Source organism: Rhamphochromis longiceps, linkage group LG15, assembly GCF_057381845.1.
Source record: "Rhamphochromis longiceps isolate RC_006_pf linkage group LG15, R_longiceps_female_GT1.1, whole genome shotgun sequence".
Lineage (NCBI taxonomy): Eukaryota > Metazoa > Chordata > Actinopteri > Cichliformes > Cichlidae > Rhamphochromis > Rhamphochromis longiceps.
In genome coordinates, this window is record NC_140571.1 from 28,477,342 (window position 1) to 28,491,866 (window position 14,525).

General features: G+C 43.6%; 1 protein-coding gene across 4 annotated transcripts in view; it reads left to right on the forward strand.

Moving 5' to 3' along the window:
- pak6b (p21 protein (Cdc42/Rac)-activated kinase 6b) overlaps positions 1-12,936 on the forward strand; it is a 23,779-nt gene extending 10,843 nt beyond the window's left edge. The window contains exons 4-12 of one of the 4 annotated variants that reach the window (XM_085381403.1): positions 2,973-3,224; positions 5,961-6,518; positions 6,820-6,883; positions 7,007-7,263; positions 7,336-7,469; positions 7,856-7,982; positions 9,756-9,881; positions 10,290-10,424; positions 10,722-12,936. In XM_085381403.1, the coding sequence (XP_085237529.1) occupies positions 3,018-3,224; positions 5,961-6,518; positions 6,820-6,883; positions 7,007-7,263; positions 7,336-7,469; positions 7,856-7,982; positions 9,756-9,881; positions 10,290-10,424; positions 10,722-10,889 (1,776 nt within the window). In that variant the 5' untranslated portion in view covers positions 2,973-3,017 and the 3' untranslated portion in view covers positions 10,890-12,936. Of the gene's footprint in view, positions 1-2,972; positions 3,225-5,960; positions 6,519-6,819; positions 7,264-7,335; positions 7,470-7,855; positions 7,983-9,755; positions 9,882-10,289; positions 10,425-10,721 lie in introns of all 4 variants that reach the window. The other 3 variants (XM_085381402.1, XM_085381401.1, XM_085381400.1) reach the window with 3 other exon arrangements.
- Positions 12,937-14,525: the final 1,589 nt, after the last annotated feature.

Sequence of the window (14,525 nt, forward strand, 5' to 3'; positions counted from 1 at the left end):
ATTTCTTCATGACTTCATCAAAGTTATCTTTGTCCTCGGGCTGAGCAAACACAAAAGTGTTGAAGACCTCTATTGCTTCTGTGCCGGCGATGGTGAGCAGTATGGCTATTTTCCTTTCATCTGCCCGTTGATCCACTCCGACAGCTGCAATATACAGTTTGAACTGCTGTTTGAAAGTCCTCCAACTTGCATCCACGTTTCCAGTCAGTTTCAACGGACTTGGCGGTTTTATTGCATCCATCTTGTTGCGTTGCTTCTTATTCTTAACCCGTCTCCTGGTACCATGTAATGTTCTTATTCCTCTATGAATAAAACATCAAGAATTGCTCCTGGTGCTAGCTTCAGCTAGCTGTTTATTATTCTTTCTACAACGATCACTTCGTCTTCTATTCTGTATATCTTATTGATTCCAGAGCGCCCCCTGTGGGTAGCTTCAACAATAGCAACTATCATTACACCACCCACCAGCCAATCCGTCCACCCATCTATCCATCAATCCATACATCCATCACCCATCCCGCAGAGGGCACTCCACCTTTTCCGTGGCCACTGAGTTGGAGATGCAGATTTTCATTCCAGCATCTTCACACTGAAATGTAAACTGTCCCATAATGAGCTCGAGGTGTTAGCCTGTAGCAGAACAGACATCCTGAAGTCACCAAAGTCTCCACCTTCACCTCCATTAATTTACTGCACCGGAATTTCTATCCATTAAGTTAATTCGTTCATTAGTCTTTTTAGTTATCAAGTTGTAGAGGTCATTCATCTGGATGAACATCTCAGAAGATCAGATCAGGTTTTGGAATAAAAACACCTGAACCAGAGCCAAGTGGGAATCTGAGTTCCACCAGTACTTCATCAGTACTTCCCCAGTACTTCATCAGTACTTCCTGATATTGACAAATTGTCCTTTTGGCTAGGCGTTCAGTGCCGAATACCATTTGATATTTTGTTTTGTTTTGTTGAAACGGGTCGTCCTTCATTTATATTTCAACCTAAACTCTGAAACTCTCACATTAGATCACATCGTCTTAAGATATGATAATGATGTCGCCAAACAGGATTTCTATTTTCCTTCTTTTCCGAGCTGGGCTACAGGAGGATGCTTGTGTGACTGCTTTTAATTCTCGTAAAATCTTTATGTTCAGTAAATTTGAGCTTGGGATTGAAAACCAGTACTAAATACTAAAAACCATAAAATCTTTTTTTTATTCAGTAACTTGATTGTAAAATGTTCCAGTGGACAAACATACAGAGACTTTTCTATAAGATGATTATGTCTCAGGCACAGAAGGACATTAGGACTGTCTGAATGTGCAGGTATGGTTTCTGCTGCCTCACCAGGTGATGTGGCAAAACACACATGACTGCCTAATGAGCATAGAGCTGGCAGCTGGCCAGCGACTGATGTCAAAACATCTATTTTGGTTCACAGGAAACATGTTTTGGTTGTAGTTAATGATCATAACCTTGGCATGCAGGAACTAATCCACGGATCAGATTGCAGTGACACAAGAATCCAGATTAATGTTGGATTAACCTGAAAGCAACGTTCTGATGACACAGACAGCATAGTTTCGTGTAAAACAAAAGCACAACCCTAACCTCCCAGGCTATAACTCTGGCTTTTTTTTTTCACTTTTAGATTATAAATTACAGTCAACCAACCACTTTAATAATAATAATAATAATGGATTGGACTTATATAGCGCTTTACAATGCCACTATTCATTTACTCTCGCATTCACACACTGGTGGAGGCAAGCTACGGTTGTAGCCACAGCTGCCCTGGGGCAGACTGACAGAAGTGAGGCTGCCATATCGTGCCATTGGCCCCTCTGGCCAACACCAGTAGGGTAAAGTGTCTTGCCCAAGGACACAATGACCAGGACAGAGATCCCGGGGATCGAACCGGTGACCTTCTGGTTACAGATACGCTTCCCAACCCCCTGAGCCACGGGCGCCCCCCACTTTATTAGGTACAGCTTTCTACTTAACTGGTTGGAGCTCCTTTTTCCTTCAGAGCTGCTTTGACTCTTCATGGTTCAGATTTACAAGCTCAACAGGCACCTGGTGTGGTCTTCTGCTGCTGTAGCCCATCTGCTTCAAGGTTCAGAGATGCTATTCTGCAGTCCTTGATTGTAACGAGTGGTTATGTGACCTGTTTTCTCTGTTCCAGACCTTCTCTGTAAACTCAGAGATGGTTGGTGGGAAAATCCCAGCAGGTTGGTGGATTCTGAAAGAACTACGCTATATTCAAAGTGACTTAGGTCACCTTTCTTCATCATTCTGATGCTCAGTGTGAATGCCAGCAGGTTGTGTTGATCATGCCTAAATACCATGATGGTTGACGATGCATATGCACTAATAACGATCGTATGAACCCAGTGCCGTGGCTGGTGAATGTATACAGAGTCATGGGAGCAGACTTAAAAGCAATTGTTTTGAATGTGAAGTTCAGATGGATGGTAAATGTAAAGCTTTAGTTCAGGTTTTTCTTATTAGCATGTGCTGAACATTTAAGCCTGGAACAGTTGCCCACCAAAATAAAAGCATGCTGTGTTTAGTAACGGTTACAGGAGCACTGGATTCATTCTGAACAACAAAGCCTGATTTAAAAACACAGGTTGAGCCGATAATCACAGCTCCGAGCTGGTGGCCAGTGCCATGAGCACATCAGAAAATGTCAGTTTTTGTTGTTCTGAATAAAGTTTCAGCAAATCGAAGCTGCAGAGTGACTCAGAGTCAGTTTCAGGTCAGCGCCCTTTTACTCATGCAGCCAGGTGAGATTGTCACCTGGGCTGTTTGGTCGGTTTCTGAGAGGGAGGGTGAGGTCATGTGACTCTGCTCAGGTAACTCACCTGAGCAGGAAGAGGTGCTGTCAGTGCTCTGACTCCCTGAGTGTGAATGTTTGCAAGACGTCCATCATGTCGCCGTCTGATTGCCAGTATTGTTGTTGTTGTTTCCCTCAGCTCTCACTACCCGGCTTGTGCCTCTGCCTCTACGCCTCCGTGCTGATGTTCCAACGCAGGAAGAAGAAGCACAGGCTGGAGATCTCGGCGCCACAGGACTTCCAGCACCGCGTCCACACGTCGTTTGATGTCACCTCGGGATGCTACGTGGGGCTGCCGCCGCAGTGGCAGAGCGTCATCGACACGCTGAAGAGGCCACGCCCCCTGGTGGACCCCTCCAGGATCACCAATGTTGAACTAGGACCCAAAAAGGTGGGATGGATCATTTCAATAATCTCTCAAGGCTGCTGTAAATGTAATGGACCTGTGTCTGATGATCAGGTACCAACGCCAGCATGATGACGGATCAGTCGAATGTATTGATTGTGTATTTGCGTGCGCTGGTCCAAGCGGTGCGTCTCATTGAACATCAGAAAGCTGATGAAGAAGCTGATTTATTGATGAACAGCGACATTAACGACAATCACAGCTTTCTGCATAGATCAGAACCAATCTGAAGTACCTTCAGGAACTTTCCTAGAGTCGGGTCCTTCACAGTGACTCTGCTTCCTCGTCATGGATCACCATGTAAAAACGTCTTTACTGTATCAATACTTCCTCGGGCACCGGTTTAGCTCAGTGGGATGAGCAGGAGACTATATGCCATATGGCTGACAGCCGACGGCATTTAAAACAAAGGAATCTGAATCTTTCAGCTGCACCACAAACACAAACTCTAAATCCCAGAATAAACTTCCTCATTCCTTCTGTCTGCAGCAGCAGTCTGAAACAAGGTGTTTAATCTTTAGTTCAATTTGATTAGTACCAACTCAAAACTCTGGAGTACTTGGAGTTTTTTCTTCTTTAATATTGTAGCTGTAGTTCATCAGCGAGTACTCATGTATTATATACCTGAATCACCCGCAGTTCACGCTAAGCTCACCTGGTAAACCAGTAAAGCTAATGTAAACATGACATCGTCAGTCATTGTTTTTGTTCTCTGGTAGGTAAAACTTCTTGTTAAAATGATGCTGATGCATACATGAAAACATCAATACATAAACAGGTGAGCAACTGTGTACTCACCCATTTTAAAAGGTTTAAATGGTAAATGGCCTGTATTTGTATAGCGCTTTTCTAGTCCCTAAGGACCCCAAAGCGCTTTACACAACCTGTCATCCACCCATTCACGCACACATTCACACACTGGTGATGGCAAGCTACATTGCAGTCACAGCCACCCTGGGGCGCACTGACAGAGGCTGCCGAACACTGGCGCCACCAGGCACTCTGACCACCAACAGTAGGAAACGGGTGAAGTGTCTTGCCCAAGGACACAACGACTGAGACTGTCCAAGCTGGGGCTCGAACCGGCAACCTTCCGATTACAAGGCGAACTCCCAACTCTTGAACCACGATCGCTTAAAGCAGTGGTCCCCAACCCCCGGGCCTCGGACTGGTACCGGTCCGTGAGTCGTGTGGTACCGGGCCGCGAGAGTTGAGGCTCAGGTCTGAAATGTATGGTTTTCAGGGTTTTTATCGGTTTTCAGCGTTATTTTGTTATCGTTTTTATCGTTAACTCGGTTTTCCTGGGTCTTTTCACGTGTGTTATGAATAAATCTTCTTTTTTTCGGTACCGGTACTAGTTTTATTTTGTTGTATTTATCCGCGACACCTTAAAGGCCGGTCCGTGAAAATATTGTCAGGCATAAACTGGTCCGTGGCTCAAAACAGGTTGGAGACCGCTGGCTTAAAGGGCAGGCTCACAACATCACTTTCTCATCTATTTATTTAGTTGATTATTAAACATTGATTTTAAATGGCATTTCATATTTTCAAACCAAAAATACTACTACTGCTACTAGTAATAATAATAATAATAATAATAATGATATGAAAAGTTGAAAAATGCTTCAGCAGATGATTTTGGTTGAAATCATTCTTTTTTATGTATCCAAACAATAATTTTTATTTGTTTTTCTTCTGGAGATCACCTCAGATATCTTACAGATTTAAGGGTCATGGTATTATTATTATTATTATTATCATTATTATTATTATTATCATTTTTATTATTATCATTAATATTTGTACTAGTAGTCGCAGTAGTAGTAGTGGCAGCAGCAGCAGCAGTACTAGTAGCTGTAGTATAGTGCTCAGAGTTCAGGGATGAGTTCCCTGTCCTACTACCAAGAGAGTTTCGGATGATGTGAGAGTACCAAGAAGGTGTTTGTGTATCTGGACTGAGGAAAGAGGATGAGGAGACTAGGTGATGGAATAAGGAAGTACAGAAGGTATTCAAAAGAAGATATTAGCAAAGTAAAAGGGGGACAGTCAGAGAGATGAAGGAAGTAGGCAGATGTACAGCAAAGAGAAAAAAGAATGGGCTTATAGTGAGCTGTATGTAAGGAAGACAGAGTGAGTAAGAGCAGAAATGTGCTAACGATTGAAGACACTGCGACGAGAAAATGGAAGAAGGACTCTGAGCTGATCAATGTAGAAAATGAGAGAGAGAAGGACAGATGGACAGTTAGTGAGGACCTCAGGAAGTGCAGAGGATTAGAAAGGAGGAATCAAAGGCAGGCAAATGACGCACCTGTGCAGGTATGGGGAGGTCTAGGAGAGGGCGGTGGGTGGTGAGAGGATGATGAAAATGAAGAACAAATCTACCGGGTCTGAGAACATGGTGATGTGCAGTACAGAGGGATGAAGCCGATGATACCATGAAGACACAGGAACGAGGTGTCCAAGGTTAAATCGATAGGTGAACAAGCAGCAGTGTGCATTCATGCTGAGGAAGAGCTCTGCACATGTGATGTTTGCTCTGAGAGGGTCGATGGAGAAGGTCAGGAGGAGCTTCACTGAGTCTTTGTGGATCAGGGAAAGCAGATGATTTGCTGCTAAGAGAGAACGTGTGGTCCTGTGAGGAAGTCTATAAGGGTAGTGCAGCAGTGTGGTGGTGCTCTGAGCCGTTGGAGTTACTTTGATTTGTTTTGGTTTCTTCTGCAGACCATCGTTCGTGGCAGCTTCATCGGCCATGGAGACTACATCAGTCATGTGATCTCTGAGTTGACTCGTATGTCGGTCAGCAGTTCCAACTCTCTGCGCCGGAGCAGTCCGTCGGCACGGAAACGTGCCCGATCGATGGGCCGGCTGGGAGAACTGGCCGAGGACGAGTCGTACCAGTACGAGGAGCTAGGTCACCGCGGCGGCAGTGTGAAAAGTGGTGGGAGCTCTACCTACTGGCAGGACCGGATACGACAGGTGCGCAGCGACAGCAGCAGCCCCAAACTGAATGGGGCCCTGCAGAGAGCCAAGTCTACCTGCCAGGTGGATTCCTCGTCTGAAACCACACCCCTTAAACTAGACAAACCTCAGAGGACAGGTGAACCAAGTGGACTGTACGCCCGCAGTGAGGGGGCGGAACTAAGAAATAGGACAGCTTCCTACACTGTGGAGACCAATAGGCACCAGGTGAGGCTAAGACCAGCTGTGGGTCACCTGCCTGACCTGCTGTTCTCATCCAGAGAAAATTCAAGAAGACCGCATTCGTCCTACGACCTCCAGGTGAAACTCAGTGTTTGGATCACTTCCACCATTTTAACAAATTCATTAGAATGAGTCTGCTGAGGACAGACCAAACCATGTGAAGCTACACAAACTAACATCAACACATCTGATTAGAACAAGTATAGGAAATGGCTCGATACAAAATGCAGATATATTAGCTTAGGATAAATACAGACTATAGAAATGTAAATAGCTAGCATAGCCTGACCTGAACAGGAAGAAACCGCTAGCACAGAGTAGCATAAAAAGGGGAAACACCTGAAGCTTTAACTCAGTGTCTCTTCTTTTTCTCCATCAGCTGGCCTCACCCTCCTCCCGCCTCCTGCCTCCTCCTAACAGCACCAGCAGTCCCATCATCACAGGTAGAGCTGTATTTCAGAGGCTGCCTCGCCCATCCTCTGCCTTTAATGCTCCTATCAAATCTCCAAACTTAACAACTGAGGACAGCCCCTCCCAGCCCCACTCTCCCCCAACCGGCTCCCCAGGTCACGCAGTCGCCTCCAACCAGCAGGCGGGGTCCGATGGCGGTCCTCCAAAGGTGACCCATGAGCAGTTCAAGGAGGCACTACAGATGGTGGTGGACCCTGGCGACCCGAGGATGACTTTGGAGAACTTTGTGAAGATTGGAGAGGGGTCCACAGGCGTGGTTTGCATCGCCCGGGAAAAGTACAGCGGGAGACAGGTGGCTGTGAAGATGATGGACCTCAGGAAGCAGCAACGGCGAGAGCTGCTCTTTAATGAGGTACAGGTGTGGTGAGGTGGGTGAAGATCTACCTGTTTGCAGTTTGACTGATCTTCACTTCATATGTCTCAGGTGGTGATCATGAGGGACTACCGGCACCAGAATGTGGTGGAAATGTACCGTAGCGCTCTAGTGGAGGATGAGCTGTGGGTCATCATGGAGTACCTGCAAGGTGGCGCTCTAACCCACATCGTCAGTGAGACCAGGTGAGCTGGAAGTCTCTCAGGTGTGTCGTCTGGGAGATGTTCTCTGTGTTCATGGGGCGATCGTGGCTCAAGAGTTGGCAGTTCGTCTTGTAATCAGAAGGTTGCTGGTTCGAGCCCCGGCTTCGACAGTCTTGGTCGTTGTGTCCTTGGGCAAGACACTTCACCCGTTCCCACCTACTGGTGGTGGTCAGAGGGCCTGGTGGCGCCAGTGTCCGGCAGCCTCGCCTCTGTCAGTGCACCCCAGGGCAGCTGTGGCAACAATGTAGCTTGCCATCACCAGTGTGTGGATGACTGAATGTAGTGTAAAGCGCTTTGGGGTCCTTAGGGACTAAGTAAAGCGCTATACAAATACAGGCCATTTACGATGATGTTTCTGCGTGGTTCAGGTTGAACGAGGAGCAGATAGCGACAGTCTGTGAGGGGGTCCTGCGGGCGCTGTCTTACCTGCACTCTCAGGGTGTGATCCACCGAGACATCAAGAGCGACTCCATCCTGCTCACCCTGGACGGGAAGGTAACACCCTTCTTCTTCTTTGTGACACATCTTTGACATTTACAGAACTTCTTAAAAATTAAACCTGGATTATCAACAGATACAGAGAATTCACACAAACTTGTGTTTATCACATAATGAGTACCCTAAACCCAAAAATGCCTAATGACGACCATCTCTATCTTTTTAAAGTTTGACATTACAGTTAGGCAAAGCTGAGTGTTTGTGAGTTTTTATTTCTAAAATATTATAAATTTTATAAATTATAAATACTAAAAAATACTAAAATAATTAAAGACCATTTATAATCTCAAAGATAGACATGTACCAATATATGTCTGTCTTTGTCTGATTGATAAGAGGTTTCTAATCGTTTCCATTAGAGTTTGTATGACTGCCAGTACTACTTTACAGTAAGGAAAACAACTTCTGCTGATAACGAGGATCAGGCATCTTTTTTCCAGATTATTTATGTTATTATTTAGTCAAAACTCAAATGCCAACAAACTCAATAAACTGATCTGCAAGGCCAATAAAATGTGTTATCCAAGTTAAAATGGCCATGAAACATTATATTATAAAAGCCAGTCTAAATCATGAAGCCCTGATGTCAACTGTCCCTGATGTAACTGTGAAGCTGGATTCAAGCTGGAAGTTAAAATTTTTTGGAACATGTTCAGAGTCTAAGGGTTATTTTTGTGCAGCCCCTGGCTTCAACAATGAGTTTATGGTAAAAACAATGATATACTGTCCACTTTCACTCTCTGTGTTATCAGCAGTCAGCGGTTCTTTGTTGTTTGGCTAGCTGCAATGAAATAGGAAATCCACTTGTTGGTTGTCAGAGGTTGCAGAACACTTTATTAATAAGGACAGGGTGGAGGAGAACCTGTTTAAGTTACCAGACGGACAATCTGGAATCCGACACTCGTCTCGTTTCCTCTTCTAGACAGGTGTACCGCGCTGTGCAATCAGCTGACGTCAGCACAAAACTGCTGCTGACTGATTTTTAGTTTCAGTGTCCTTATTTTCCTCTGAGTTATCAGTTCTGTCACTAGTTAGCTAACATAAACTAATGTGAGTCTATTAGCTGCAACCAACCTAGTGACATCATATTCTGTACTGACAGAAGATGGCGCTAAACACATTCTAAAGTTAAACATGTATACCTTAAATTCAGCTTCACAGATAAAGTTACATTTGGCAATGTATGAGAGCAGGGCTCAGTGGTGTACATTATACATGTGGTGTTTCATGTCCACTTAAAGGACAGTCCTGGAAAGCACCTCCCAGCCACTCCATAATGCACTGGCCAGTCACAGTAGCATCCTCAGTGAGAGACTTGAGTTTACCCATAATGCACCACTGAACGACACAGGAAATCATTCCTGCCTGTGGATATCTCTGTACAACTCCTCCATCTAAAGCACCGCACACAGTCCAATACCTGCACACCCTCTGCAGAGAAAATAACCGCCAGTATGAGGGACACCTCAACTTGAACTCTGTCTATATTTAATTTTGTGTATATTAGAGCTATTTGGTAATACAATATTTTGCATTATTTCATGACCTTTAACTTGTTAGTTATGTCCTTGCTGTCTTGGAGAAACTGTGACCACATCATTTCCTCTGGGATTAATAAAGTATTCAGATCCTGATAACAGTGACTAATCAAGCCTCAGTCAGATATGACTGAAATACTGCTGAGTATCGGTCACACAAACAGCTGGAAAAGGATTCTCAGAGGTTTTCTGTTAGTAAATCTATGAAATTCCTTCTTGGATCCTGCTGCAGATCAAACTGTCCGACTTTGGTTTCTGCGCTCAGATCAGCAAAGAAGTCCCAAAGAGAAAGTCTCTGGTCGGGACCCCATACTGGATGGCTCCTGAGGTGATCGCCAAAATGCCATATGGCACCGAGGTAAAGACAGCACATGAAGGATGTTCCTGCCAAATAATTTAATGAGTCGATTAAACCGGTGGAAAAAAGCTGGACAAGTCTTAGGATAAGTCTTAGAGTTAAACAAAAGTCCAAACCTCAGTTTGAACAAGGTTAAACAAATATCACATTTATATTTACAGTAACTGATATTCACAGTTCTCAGTAACCAATCACAGTTTCACATGAAAACTAAGAAAAACATCAAATAGTTACGTTTCTAGGTCTTATTTCAAATTAAAATGGTAAAAAAAAATGGCCTGTATTTGTATAGCGCTTTACTTAGTCCCTATGGACCCCAAAGCGCTTTACACTACATTCAGTCATCCACCCATTCACACGCACAAATTAAAAGCATGCCTTTGAGGTCTGACCATTTCCTGTTTTCAGGTGGACATCTGGTCTCTGGGAATCATGGTGGTGGAGATGGTTGATGGAGAGCCACCGTATTTCAGTGACACGCCCATCACTGCAATGAAGAAGCTGCGAGACGAAGCAGTGCCAAGTGTCAAGAACGTCCAGCGGGTCAGACACACACACACACTTAGTTTTATTTTTATATGGAGTGAGGACCCGAGACCTGAACATGCTTTGAGGACCAACAGACATACATATAAGGGTCCTTCTAAATTTTATCTGTCACATCTTTGTTCTCATGTAAGTTAAATCTGAAAACACAAAATCAGATTTTTTCTGAACATCAGTTACTAAAATGCTAATATGCTGGTTGTGGGTCGTGGGCCCAGATTAGTTGTAGCATTTGATGATGATGTAATCATTCATCCTGACAGTCGTTGATGATGTCACTGTGTTTGTCTCCAGGTGTCTCCCGTGTTGAAGGACTTCCTGGGCTGCATGTTGACCCGTGACACGCTGCAGAGGAGCAGCGCCGCCGACCTGCTGGAGCACCCATTCATGCTGCAGGCCGGCTCACCACGCTGCCTCGTTCCTCTGGTGGAGCAGTACCGCAAACGCATGTCACTCTGCTGAACACCCGAGACCCATCTGAAGAGGCTCGCCCGAACCCAACCCTGATTCCTCCGAAGACATCTGAGACTCAGCTGGGAGACTCTTATTGTGGCTCGGTTGCGCATCAGCTCATCTCTGATTGGCCAGACTTGCTGAACAGCTGTTGGTGCTACTCTGGGGCGAGTGTTTTTTAAAATGGAGAATTTAAACTTTAGAACATTTCAGGCTCCTTCATGTTTTCAAAGATCCTAGTTTATACAGCATTTCAGTAATTTTACAGCCGACGTCAAACCTTTAAATCACAGATCAATAATAATGATCAGCTCAGAGCTGTGGGTGCAGAACAGCTTCAAACAAACAAGTGAAAACAGACACGTTCGTTTCAGCAGAGCCGGAGATGATCCTCTGGCTTCAAGAAGTTTCTCTCTGTATCAGAGCCAATAAACAACCAATAAATTGATCAATGCTGCTCAGCAGAGATCAGCAGAGGGTCAGCTCTGGATTTAAAGCTCTTCATTGGGAAAAAGTTTTACCCCGTGAGGATGATGATGATGAGCTCTTCCTCCCGTCGATCGGTTTATTTTGAAGCTTTGCACAGTTTCAATGTGACTTTGCACAAAAGATGCAGATTAAATTTTTTTATTTAACCTTTTTGTCTTTTTCCGTTTGTCTCTTTGTTGAGTCCTTTAAATATTTTTATTGAAGCTAAAATGGATCCTGACACAGAGAAAATGCCATTGCAGCCAAACGTCCGGTTGCTCCCTCACAAAGTCCAAATTTGACCTGTTACTGATGTTACCTCTTCAGGTGGAAAATCTGGATTTCTAAATTTAAAACGGGGACATGACATGCGTGTTAATCCAGTTACTTTAAAACATCATAACAAGAATCAAAATGAGAAATTACAAAGATTGTTGCTTTAATTAAAAAGATAACAGCTCATCACTCTGTTTTGCTTTGAGTGGTTTCATTCAGCTTTTTTATTACTAAAAAAGAAATAAAGTCCAAGATTTTTATTTAAACAACAGGCAAATGGCCACAGAGTCCTGAAATATTTCCCAGTTGCTCAAGCCTGGTGCCCTGCTCTCAGGGTTAAAAACCTTTTGACGTGCTCCTCATGAGAGAATAAGGGAGCCACTCGCTTACTCAGTGATTAGCTCCTATTCCAAAGACAAAAGTCTGCGCTGATTGATTTACAGGTGTGTGTCTGAGCTCAGTGTGTGTGTGTGTGTGTGTGTGTGTGTGTGTGTGTGTGTGTGTGTGTGTGTGTGTGTGTGTGTGTGTGTGTATCACGCTGCTTTCTTCACTTCAACTGTTTCTTTTTAAATTCTGGTTGTTTCCTTTTGTTGACACTAACTATATTTCATGAAGCCAGTTTAATATCTTCACAGGCAGAAGATGATCCTGGTCTCTAAATGCAGGTTCTGGTTTCTGTTCCTCGGATTTAGTCTTGGGTGTAAAATGCAGTTTTGAACATCCACGTGCAAATCTGCTGCACTGATGATGTTCTCAGAGATGCTGAATCATAATTAAAAGGCCTCCCTCTTTGCAGACTATGTGGTAAGTTCTGTACCTAAAACTAAAAATCAGAGTCTTTGGAGTTTAACGTTTTATCACTTTTAGACAAATAAAAGTTAGAAATGTTCAGATTTGATTAAAAGCATCCAAAGTTTATATGCTAAGTGGCTCAAAGTGGTTTTAACTGGCTTCATTTTTCAGCACTGGGTTTTTCAGCACAACAAACTGTTTTCATTTTTATTCTTCCTCTTTCAGCTGAAACTGTGGATTTAAACATCATGAACGCTGCTCAGTCTCAGTGTTCCAGTTTCACCTACACACATACATTCAAACAACCTTTGTAAAACATTTAAAGCCCTTGTCTCTTCCTGCAGTGTGAGTGTTGTCCTTTACAACCCTCCGTAGCTCTGAAACAAACTCAGTTTCAGGACCTCACTTTGGGAAAAACAAGTCGGATATGATTCCTGTTGGGTTTCCTCTGGTTCAGAAGTTTCAGAAGGATTATTAATCTGTTCATTTTCAAGATCACTGAGGTTCAGAGCGAGTCCTCGTGCTGCTGCCAGCCGGCCGTTCGTCCTCATGCTGCAGATAAAAACTGATTCCAGAGACTTGGGTTTCTATTTGGAGGCAGAGGAGCCTCGACTGCCACAGATAAAGAGACGCAGACACTCGAGCCCATCACAGCTCGCCTGCATATCACAGATTAACGCGACCCGAGTCCAGAGGTTAAAGCAGCTGAAGGACTTTGGCTCATGCAGTTCATGTTCAGTCACACTGAAGTTGCGTTTCTCAGTTTCACTCTCAGCTCTGATTGCTGCTGTTCAGGAAACACGAAGGCTTTTGTAATTATTCGGTGTGTCACACTAACAGCATTGAGGTGATGTTCAGATCTTTAAGCTGCTCTGAATGGACACATTACAGTCCCATCATAATCCCTGCAAAGCATAATGGGAAATGTGGGCTAAGTGGACCTATATGAGCTCAGTTCACTGAAGATTTAAGTTGTGAAGGTTTTTGATATTTTTTATCTGGTCAGACCGAACAGATGAGACATCCTGAGACTTTAAATGACTTTAAATATTAAGTTATTAATTTTGTGCATTTCTGTAATTTTATGTTTCTCATGTATCTCCTCCACAGGTGATGAAATTAAGATGATTAATTTCAAAAGAGTTTGCATGTTCTCCCTGGGTTTGCGTAGGTTCTCTCAGGTCCTCCCATAGTCCAAACACATGCAGTTTCTAAATTTCCCATAGGTGCGAATGTGAGTGTGAATGGTTGTCCTGTAACACAGCAGTCTCCAACCCCCGGGCCACGGACCGTGAGTCGTATGGTACCGGGCCGCGAGAGTTGAGGCTCAGGTGTGAAATGTATAGTTTTCAGGGTTTTTATTAGTTTTTAGCGTTATTTTGTTATCGTTTTTATCGTTAACTCTGTTTTCCTGGGTCTTTTCACGTGTGTTATGAATAAATCGTCTTTTTTTCTGTACCGGTACTAGTTTTATTTTGTTGTATTTATCTGCGACACCTTAAAAGCTGGTCCGTGAAAATATTGTCAGGCATAAACCGGTCTGTGGCGCAAAAAAGGTTGGGGACTGCTGCTGTAACAGACTGGCGACCTGTCCAGGGCGTACCCCACCTCTTGCACTAAGACAGCTGGGATAGACTCCAGCCCCCCCGAAATGGAATTAATGGATGGAGAGAAACAGTTAAAAATTCCTGCTTCATTCTGTTGGCACATTAGAGTGGATTTTATATCAATCACATCACAAAAAACGGCAGTAATATCATCAAGTGAACTAATCCATAATTTTGTGTTTTGTTTTGGTTTTTTTTTAATTAATTTACATTAAAACAGGAAAATCTGCACACATGTGGAGAGAGTCTGCACCAGCAGTGAAGCACACAAAAACAAGACATGCACACTAACTTACTGTTTTCATATTTGCTATCATCGTGTTAATATACAAATTTCCCACAGGTGTGAATGTGACAGTGAATGGTTGTCCTGTTAAAAATTCCTGCTTCAATCTGTTGGCACATTAGAGTGGATTTTATATAAGTCATATCACAAAAAACGGCAATAATATAAACTCAAATCACATCAATTTTATTTATATAGCACTTTTAAAAACAACAA